This window comes from Oreochromis niloticus, linkage group LG11, assembly GCF_001858045.2.
Source record: "Oreochromis niloticus isolate F11D_XX linkage group LG11, O_niloticus_UMD_NMBU, whole genome shotgun sequence".
In the NCBI taxonomy this organism is placed as follows: Eukaryota; Metazoa; Chordata; class Actinopteri; order Cichliformes; family Cichlidae; genus Oreochromis; species Oreochromis niloticus.
In genome coordinates this window covers 37,015,234-37,025,082 of record NC_031976.2, presented here as the reverse complement: position 1 = coordinate 37,025,082, position 9,849 = coordinate 37,015,234, and the positions used below count along the sequence as shown (strand labels likewise).

At 43.9% G+C, this 9,849-nt stretch overlaps 2 protein-coding genes and 1 long non-coding RNA gene across 3 annotated transcripts; all 3 read right to left on the bottom strand.

Annotated features, from left to right (window-relative positions):
• Positions 1-2,058: 2,058 nt before the first annotated feature.
• LOC112848160 (uncharacterized) lies at positions 2,059-4,053 on the bottom strand. Its single transcript, XM_025911332.1, has 2 exons — positions 3,761-4,053; positions 2,059-3,614 (listed from the first exon to the last, which is right to left on the bottom strand). Exon 2 carries the CDS (start codon positions 3,564-3,566, stop codon positions 2,472-2,474), a length of 1,095 nt encoding a protein of 364 aa, XP_025767117.1. The 5' UTR covers positions 3,567-3,614; positions 3,761-4,053; the 3' UTR covers positions 2,059-2,471.
• A 159-nt stretch (positions 4,054-4,212) lies between these two features.
• LOC109204040 (uncharacterized) lies at positions 4,213-6,524 on the bottom strand. Its single transcript, XR_003222118.1, has 5 exons — positions 6,171-6,524; positions 5,902-6,057; positions 5,428-5,764; positions 4,311-5,133; positions 4,213-4,226 (listed from the first exon to the last, which is right to left on the bottom strand). It is a non-coding gene; the product is annotated as an uncharacterized LOC109204040 (long non-coding RNA).
• Positions 6,525-6,798: 274 nt separating this feature from the next.
• LOC109204039 (uncharacterized) lies at positions 6,799-8,693 on the bottom strand. The gene is made up of 5 exons (XM_025911338.1): positions 8,428-8,693; positions 8,015-8,330; positions 7,478-7,847; positions 7,256-7,343; positions 6,799-7,170 (listed from the first exon to the last, which is right to left on the bottom strand). The coding sequence occupies exons 2-5, from the start codon at positions 8,179-8,181 to the stop codon at positions 7,073-7,075; spliced, it is 723 nt and encodes a 240-aa protein (XP_025767123.1). The 5' UTR covers positions 8,182-8,330; positions 8,428-8,693; the 3' UTR covers positions 6,799-7,072.
• Positions 8,694-9,849: the final 1,156 nt, after the last annotated feature.

The following is a 9,849-nucleotide window of genomic DNA, read 5'->3' as shown; positions in this document are numbered from 1 at the left end:
CATTGATGATGATGATTTTCCTTTGGCTCTTTTGAACCAAAACAGGTCGGAAAGTCCCCTGAAATCAACAGCAATTGAGAACGAATCGCTTTCTTTTCTTCTGTGTTATTATGATGTGCAATGACTAGCCATAAGAGGAGTCTTTTATGTTGCCCCCATGAGACGATGTACTTGTTTTACTTTTATACTGGTAAAATGTGAAGGATTATTCATGCCATTGTACTGTCATTTACAGACAGGCAAGAAATTAAAGGCATACCCCGAGGTCTTGACCCCCGACGGAGAGACATTGTTGCACTTTGCTGCCATGTTAGGGTCCACTTGTGAAAGGCAAGAGTCGCGAAATGATTACAAAGTTGCTATGAGAGATTATGTTTGTCCTGTGCCAAAGTATTTGAATAGGGGTCACTGAATAGTTGATTATGAAAATGGTGTGATCATATACCATGGCTTTCACAGTCACCAGATCTCAACCAAGACTATCAGGGGAAATTTGACTGACATAACAGATAGATAATAGCTCTGTTAGTGTTTCAGAATCAATTCCAGTAAACACTGAAGCTCTTGCGGAGGCATGTGTTGTACAAATACTTCATGAACTTGACTTTGCTTATACACATTGCTTCTTTGGTTCGGGTCTGTTATGTTTCTACATATTTGTGTCTTTTAAACCTGTTGGCAGAGAATGCTATTTGTGTGTAACTTAATAAAAAAATATACAACATGTTTCTCTTTCTATAGATTGTATTTATTTATGCTTGTATGTAGAGCTGGGCGATAAAACGATAACGATATGTATTGTGAAATAACTTTTTCTCAATAGAAAAATGAAACTATTGCGATAGACTTCATCTCTCTCTCTTCCTGTCTTATTAAAAAAAACCAATAGCCAATAAAAACTAAGTAGCGCAGAGCCGAACCAATCACAGCCGCAGCGTCACGTCACGTAACTTGTTACGTACAGCTCAAGTGCCAAGGCGCAAGTGTGTATTTGTTTGAGAAGCAGCCAGCCGCCGTGCCGGGTTTTTGGTGACCAGAATACCGAAGGGAACACAGATGACGGTTCCAATGTCGGAGAGCTTGTCGAAAGGAAAGGCCAGAGAAGTTCCGTAGTGTGAAGGTATTTCGGCTATTTGAAGTCTGACAAAAAACAGAGTAACGCGCACTGCAAATTGTGCCGAAAGCATGTTCCCACAAAGTCTGGAAATACAACAAACCTTTTTTATCACCTGAAGCAGTGCCACCCACTGGAGCACGCTCAATCTCTGACTGAAAGCAATAATTCGTCATCGAAAACAACCAGGGGAATCCCTGTGAAGCAGCAACATTCAACTGAGTCGGCTTTCTCCAGCGTCTTACCATATGACAAAAAAGCTAAGAGCCATAGCAACATAACGAATGCCATAGCCTACCGTCTTGCTAAAGACATGCTACCAATAAACACGGTCGAAAATGAAGGATTCAAGCAGCTAATTAAGGTAATAGATCCTCGTTACCAACTCCCTGGACATAAACATTTCTCTCAGACAGCGCTTCCAAAGCAATATTATGTAAGTTAGTCAATTTTGTCTCTTTTTCTGTAAAATAAACTAAGATTTATTTTTAGAATTAATATTTTGTTTCTAAGTGGAATTGACAATTTAGTCTGTTTTGTTTGTTCTATTTTGAAACTTAAACGCTTTAGTGGCTGCCTTTTGTGTAGATTGTAATATTTGCCTTTATTTTGCATAAAACTGAAGCCTCATTTTAAGTACATCTGCCCTGTTGAACTTATTATGGAAAATGAATATTTAAATCAAAACAAGCTGCTGATTATTTCACATTTTACTTGTGAGCAACGGCACATTTAAATCTTACAAATATAGTTATTTGGCTTATATCGTGATATATCGTTATCGCCTGAAATGAAAAAAACATGTCGTGATATGAAAAAATCTTATATCGCCCAGCTCTACTTGTATGTATTGTCAGTGCCTTTCGGACTATAGTGATGCTGATTCAAAGAAGGTCAGTAAGTCTAAGTCATTCATTCATTAAGTTATTCCACAACTCACTGTTACTGTAATACAAAACACTTTATTAAAATGAATGAAACAGTGAAACACAAAGACAACACTGCAATCAATCAGTGAACTTGATTCTGACTCTAATATAAGGTTTTTTAAAAGATCAATTGTGTACCAAAAGATAAAAGTGTAATGGCTTGATCATTGTATTGTAAAAGACTACGGGAAAAAAATAACAACAACTGGAATCAGTGATATTTTAAAAGAGTACAAAAAGATAAAAGTTGAATGTCTTGATCATTCTAAAAGTCAATTGTCCGGCAAACCCATATGGGGTACCACACCAGGTCCTGCTCTGTAATGGAAAACCCTTTTAAACCTCCCCAAGCTGGTCAACCATGGAGGTAAAGTGCTCGTAGCTGCTAAAAACTATATTTTTCAGACCTATTGATGGGGACATCATTTTTACAGAGCAGAAAGGGTTTTTTTAATAATTTTTTTGTCCTTGGGTTGGCTGGTGCAGATTCTGCAAATGGGAAGGTTTTGCACCTGTGACACTTTGGCTCCTACTTCTGAGGGGTGATCCTTAAGCTTACGCTTATACTGTGTTGCCCTTGCCCAGACTGAAGGTCTGCCTGCAGTGTCTAGTGTGTTAATGGTGGGTGTTATGACCAATGTGGAAGAGAGTGATGTAGGAGGGCCACTATTGCCAGGGATAGTCTCGCTGCAGGGTTTTTGTTGCAGTATGGGGGGCCAAACAGTCTCAGAGGTGGATGTAGAAGCAGCCACTGAAGACACAGGTCTGGTGATGGTAGAGGTTGCGGGGGTCTTTCCAAGTGCTGGTGGTAGTGGCACAGGTGGAAGAGGTGGCTGAGGCTGGGAGACTGGCATCAGCAAGTCTCTCCTTCCCTTCAAAACCTTGGTCCCTGCAGTGCTGGGCGTGGGCTCATATTTCAACAGGGGGTAGTCTGGAGGAGGGAGTACTGCTGGTTGGTGTGGTGCTGGAGGTAGGTGTGCAGATGAGATGGAGGTGATCTTGGTCAAAATCGATGGATGTTTTGCTGCATGCAGATTGAGGATCCTTTCTTGCTGACAAATGAAGTCCTGCACAGTCTTGATGTTAATTTTAGGGAGAGGAATGCCTGCTTTACAGAGAACCGCATCTTCCACCAGAATCCGGTGCTGTATTCGCTCGTAGGCCTTTAAAATAGACAGTTTCTCTGGACTGTTGCGAGACCCCTGAGGTGAGCGCAACCACAAAAGTTTAACCAGAGTGTACATTAGCCTGTTGCTCTGAGCGCTGATGTCATGTTGTGCAGGTGCATAGCGCTTCGCCATCTTTACTCTCTGTATAAGAGCAGCATCAACAAGGTCATCCCTTTTAGTGCGGCAGTAGAGGGTGTTGCCCCAGTAGGTCTTGTACAGCTGGTTAAACTTTTGTGGCTGCTTGTCATGCTCCTCCACGCTATTCCAGGTTTGGAGGACCTTGTTCCTCTGCTCAGTGGTAAGTGATAGCTTGTCCTCTTTCAGGCTAATCTCCACAAGCACAGAGCAGAACATTTCCAGCTTTTCAAATCCAGGAAGGGGGTTTGAACTGCAGGCATCTTCCTGTAAAATAAATCCCATACAAAATTGGTTGGTAAATATATACACAATTCCCTGTGTTGTCAGACAAGCAGTGCATGTTTTAATCCTTGTTTTAAAGTTTAAAGGGAGCTGTGTCCCTAATATGAAAAGTACGCCTAGCTACTCACAAAGGCTGGAGGGTGAACTGTGGAGGTCTCATCATTGGTCAGTGTAATGTGGGGAAGGACAGTATCCAATACAGTGTCGCATGCCTCTTCGTCACTCTGGTATGTGTAACGCGATCATCTGGTTCGGGTTGCCCAGGCTGAACCACCTCCTCCTCAGGACCAGGTCCATCACTGACGATGCCCTCCAGAGAGAAAGTTCCAGACTCTCCAGTGCTTTGGCTGAACAAGTACTCCAGCCTGAGCAATTCATTTGATGTGAGATCAGCTGGGCCACGGAAGTTTACTTCTACAGGTTCTCCAAACAGCTGCTAGCAGCGAGTGTTGAGGCGATCGATCAACGGTGCAGAGTAAATCCTGTGATGCCGTCCTTTGCCACCAAATACAGCATCTGAGCTCCTGTCAGAGTTCCACCTTGCAATACCACTTATCAGGTAAACCTGATAGGGACATGCTGCGCAGTGGGGACCTGAACACAACAATAATAAAGGAAATGACGATGACAGGATTACGAGTGTAATTTGTCACAAGTATACAGATTAAAGCCGTGTACCTGGAATCATGTTAGGAAGTAATTTGTGGAACCCTTCCAGGCTATTGCTTCCACGCAGACATTTGTAATAGGGGACATCCACGTTGTTTATTGTTGTGGTATGGGCCACCCTATACATGCTCATGTCTGAATGCACTCCAGGTGTCGCTGCTGTGCTGCCCACATCTCATCAATGGCCCCTGGAAATAATCAGATAGACAAGCCTTGTGTGATCTTCAGTTTGTCCCAATTTGTATTAATATCTCATCCAGCCCAGCTGGACCTTTCAGCTCCTCGATAACCAATTGGATGAGCCGAAACGTTTCCTGAGCCCCAAGTGTGACCCTGCGCACATGGTGTTTTAACTGCTCCCTGGAAATGTAAAGGCGGACAACTTCCTCGTCGGACACAGACTGCATTTTTACTGGGTTCTTTGCTCTGACGGCCCTTATAAGCAGCTCAAGGTCTGTGCGGTGGTAAGCCAGCACCACCCCAGCTACTGCAGACTTAAATGCAGAGTACTTTGCATGAGACTGTACGGATGGCTGCATCAAACCGGTGGATCCAGTGAAAGATGTCCAGATGCACAAGCATCCCACTGTCCACCCAAGGCTGAAACAAGGCCTCTACTACTGATGGTCCCTGTGCACGGCAACACCCACGGTCCACATACAAAATTTTGGGAACAGGCTGATTGGCCAAGTGAAACCTCTCCATGACTCCACGGCACATTGGCTGCAGCTTGCAAAGGACTCCTCGCAGGTCAGCACAAATGTAACTATTTGTGAGTGCTCATTTCCGATACTGGTGAGCCTTGACCTTCCCCAGACAGCTTTTTCACCACCTAAAAAAAAAAAAAAAAAAGGAAAAGTTTGCATTATGTGATAGTATTTTGAAACAATAAAAACCCCATAACAATACCATGAGCATCTTTTGTATTCCCTCTGTCACAACAATACAGAAATACTCCTTTCTGTCCAAAAAAATTGTTCAAAAGCTAATCAAACACAAAACAAATACGTGGCCAATATCTATTAAAGACAACAGGCCAGTGTCTTTCAAGACTAAGCAAGGTCTGCTTGCTTGTTTAATGACTTAAAAACAAAATGTGTGTGATACAGTATTATGAAGTACATACTTTTTTGGTGGAATCCATTTTCAGCACAGTGCCAAAAGTGGACAGAATCTGGCTTCGGTAATCCCTCACATTGCTGGCCTCTGCCAGCAGGAAAGCGTGGCGCAACAGCCATGCAGAGGGAAGCGCTCTTGGAGGAAGTGGTGCCTGGAATGTGTGCCGTAAGGCTGAGACGATGCCCCCGGGCTCCGCAAAAGTCATTAGGAGTGTGGTGTACAGGTCCTTCCGCTGAAGGTACTCCTCCATGTGACTCTCCTGTATCTGCCGCCACAGCTTGACCATAGTGTTTCCTTCGGTTCTGTCTCTCAGAAAGCGTACAACATTCTTATCCACACCACGCCTGCAAGGACAGTCACAGTCAAGTTCTTGATGTTGAATTGAGTGAGAGATTGAAAACTTTAAAAAAACAAAAACAAACAAACAACAACAACAACAACAAAGGAAACCCTACAAAAACATGGTGGTCATTTTACTCACTTGCTAGTCAAGATGGCCGGGAATATGGCTTGGTGTCCCTCGCTGAGTTGTGATAAAATTGCTGAGTCCGCCACTTCTGCCCGCCTTTGTACATGGTCCACCTAGGACCTCAGTAAGCATCGTGTACCAGTTGGACACGTCACAGATGTGACGTACCTGAAGTATATAATGAAGAAGAGAGAAAATGGCCAAAATAAGCACATGAATCCAGGATGGCAGTTTTACCGTTTACATTTGAAGACTTGAGTAAAATATTTATGTGAAATTACCCGGTGGTGATAGCCAGACTTATATAGGTGCACATTTTGTCCTTTACCCACACACTCGTCAGCTCGAGGACACTTCAGGGAGTACTTCCATACCCCAACAGGACGCCACAAAAAGACACGGCTGCGAAAAAAGAGCTGTACACTGGGCACAGCACCCCTGGCATAGCCAGGAGGTTCTGGTGGGTAAAACCACATGCGATCTGATTTAATCACCCGTCGCCTCTTCAACACACCAGTAACATCCTTGTATGTCTGAACAGGGGTAAACAGCCCTCTTTCAGTGTCCTCTTTAAGCCAGGAAATGTCAGCAGATGGGATACCATTAGGATTTTCCCAGGGACGCACCCATCCCTCTAGCTCAGGGGTGGGCAATTCCAGGCCCCGAGGGCCGGTGTCCCTGCAGGTTTTAGATCTCACCTTGGGTCAACACACCTGAATCACATGATTAGTTCGTTACCAGGCCTCTGGAGAACATCAGGACATGTTGAGGAGATAATTTAGCCATTTAAATCAGCTGTGTTGGTTCAAGGACAAATGTAAAACCTGCAGGGACACCGGCCCTCGGTGCCCACCCCTGCTCTAGCTCCACCTGAAACACACACATATAACATAGAATACTACAACAACACACGCACGTGCGCGCGCACGCACACACACACGCTCTAACTGAAATAGTCTGATTTCAAATAAATATCACCTACAGGTGAATGACTCAACAGTAATTGTGTTGTATGATCATGACCCTGGGATGCAGATGACTCAGTGAATCCAACAGTGTCAAGTTTTTTGGACTGTATGGCAGCCTCTGTGGACTCACGATGTTTGGGCTGCACAGTAGATTTATTTTGATGTGGTGACTGTACAGTGTTCTCAAACTCCTTGGACAGGGGAGCTGAGTTCTCCTATGTTCCAGACGTCTGGGAGGAGGAAACACCTCTGCTTGTCAGCTGTTGCTTTAAAGGTTGACTTGCAGACAAGGAGTGTTGGGACTTCAGTGAATCTATAAATGAGGTGACAATTAGTTTTGTAATTATAATGACTTTGTACAAACAGTAGAATGTATATTAACTCTGAATCTCACATACCTTCCACAGACTGGGATGCAGCTATCAGTTCAGCATCATCACTTGGCCACAATGAAGGATCACACCTGGGGGTACTTGTCAGCCGTTGCTAAACAATACAGTTTATCGTGAGTACTGCGATTGACATCGCACATCCACACTTTGCCAAGATTAATCACATATCACTATCTTTAACTAAGTCATTTACTGCCCTGTTCTGCTGTTCTCCTCCATAGCACTTACTTGTTCCTTGTCATATATATATTTTCTGAACCTCTTCATTTGGGTGCTTGTGATGTGCGTCACTGGTGTGTTCAACCACCTCTTCACAGAACTGTGTGCCTTCTGAATGACCTCCCTCTGCTCATTACTGAACTTCTCAGGTCTGTCCTTTTGGCTGCTGTACTGACAATATAATTCCCACATCTCTTGAAAGGTGTGATCTTCAAAACTTTTCTGACCATAGATGCACCTGTCAATGTTGGCCTCGAGGACTACGGAGACTTGAGGGAAGCTTTCTGCATATTCTGTGAGGTAATCCTTCACCCACTGGTTCCCCATCTCTCCCTTTCTTTGTGGATTTGTCACCTCTGTTCTGTGCCTGTCAAGTATGCTGGAATCATACATACTGTCAGCAATATCTCCGTGAATATTACACACTTAAAGAAAGTTTACAACGAACAAGATATACTGATAATAGCCTTACACGGGGAAATGTGCAGTAAATGGAAGTTCAGTAAACCTGCCTATAGTATGGTATTAAATATATGATACACTCACTACTTCATATATCCCACGTCGTTTGCAACGAGCCACCGAAATGGTGCATGTTCATGTTGTCCAAATGGCACCACCAGCTTTCCCAGGCACTGCTGACGTGAAGGCACATGGATACCCTCGGCTTGAAGCAGCTTCTCTGCATGAGTCAAGGCAGTGACTTGACTCATGACTGAGCAGCTCCTGTGGAGGTTTGGGGAAGACCATACTTCTCACCCGGTAGTAACGTGCCTCTTTGGTTGCCATAAGTAGAGCCTGCTGACGATGTGCAGGGGCATCTGGATTAACTACCCGAATCGTTGGTGTCGCCATACCAAGACTAGAAATTGGAGTTAAAAAAAGGTTAAATTAGGTATTCAGCGTCGCGTCGTGTACTTTCAGCTAAATCCAGGAGCGTCTTAGAGTCGATAACTTACCATAAACATAAAAGAAATGCCAGTTTCCATGAAAAATAGCGGACTTGCCGGCTTCTTCGCTGGTCCGCTGCGTGTTGTTGTTTTGGTGACGCAACTTCCGTCGACCAGTCGATTGGTCGTCTACAGTGGGATTCGGCGCTCCTATTGGGCCGAGTCTACAGTGTCTACGCTCACCGTAGACTCCGGGCCAATGAAAAGACGTAACGGTCTACAGACAGCATAGATGTTGCACTACCGTAGACTCGACTTCTGCGAACCAGAATGGGTTTTATTGCCAAATGTTGAGCAGGTTTACAACATCAGGAAATTGCTGCGGTACTTAGTGCAAAACATACTGTCAGATAAAATTAAAAGTGCTAAGTAGATATATACATGATAGCAGGTGGTGATCAGTGCAAACATGGAATGATGCAGTGAACACAGTGTAGGGTCACTGTGGTCTGTGTGTATATAGGAAAATATCAATGATGTCACTCCTGTTACGTTTGTACCATCAAACTGAAATGAGACTAGTGTCAGCAGCTACACTAGCAAACTGTTTTACTAAACTGCAGCAAGAGTCCTGACAGGGACTAGAAAGAGAGAGCAGATTTCTCCTGTTTTGGCTTCCCTTCATTGGCTTCCTGTTAAATCCAGAATTGAATTCAAAATCCTGCTCCTCACATACAAGGTCTTAAATAATCAGGCCCCATCTTATCTTAATGACCTTGTAGTACCATATCACCCTATTAGAGCACTTCGCTCTCGCTCTGCAGGCCTACTTGCTGTTCCTAGAGTATTTAAAAGTAGAATGGGAGGCAGAGCCTTCAGTTTTCAGGCCCCTCTTCTGTGGAACCAGCTTCCAGTTTGGATTCAGGAGACAGACACTATCTCTACTTTCAAGATTAGGCTTCAAACTTTCCTTTTTGCTAAAGCATATAGTTAGGGCTGGACCAGGTGACCCTGAATCCTCCCTTAGTTATGCTGCAATAGACGTAGGCTGCCGGGGATTCCCATGATGCATTGAGTTTTTCCTTTCCAGTCACCTTTCTCACTCACTATGTGTTAACAGACCTCTCTGCATCGAATCATATCTGTTATTAATCTCTGTCTCTCTTCCATAGCATGTCTTTATCCTGTCTTCCTTCACTCACTCCAACCGGTCGCAGCAGATGGCCCCGCCCCTCCCTGAGCCTGGTTCTGCTGGAGGTTTCTTCCTGTTAAAAAGGAGTTTTTCCTTCCCACTGTCACCAAAGTGCTTGCTCATAGGGGGTCATATGATTGTTGGGTTTTTCTCTGTATGTATTATTGTGCTATCTACTGTACAATATAAAGCGCCTTGAGGCGACTTTTGTTGTGATTTGGCGCTGTATAAATAAAATTGAATTGAATTGAATTGAATTAAACTTAGCATCATTGTTGTCTAAGGGGACTCAGCGCATG

Coding starts and splice junctions, on each gene's coding strand:
- LOC109204039 (XM_025911338.1), bottom strand. CDS start 8,181: ATGAGTCAAGTCACTGCCTTGACTCATGCAGAGAAGCTGCTTCAAGCC. Junction 7,848..8,014: donor GACGTGGGATATATGAAGTA/GTGAGTGTATCA, acceptor GTATGATTCCAG/CATACTTGACAGGCACAGAA. Junction 7,171..7,255: donor TGCATCCCAGTCTGTGGAAG/GTATGTGAGATT, acceptor CCTCATTTATAG/ATTCACTGAAGTCCCAACAC.
- LOC112848160 (XM_025911332.1), bottom strand. CDS start 3,566: ATGTTCTGCTCTGTGCTTGTGGAGATTAGCCTGAAAGAGGACAAGCTA.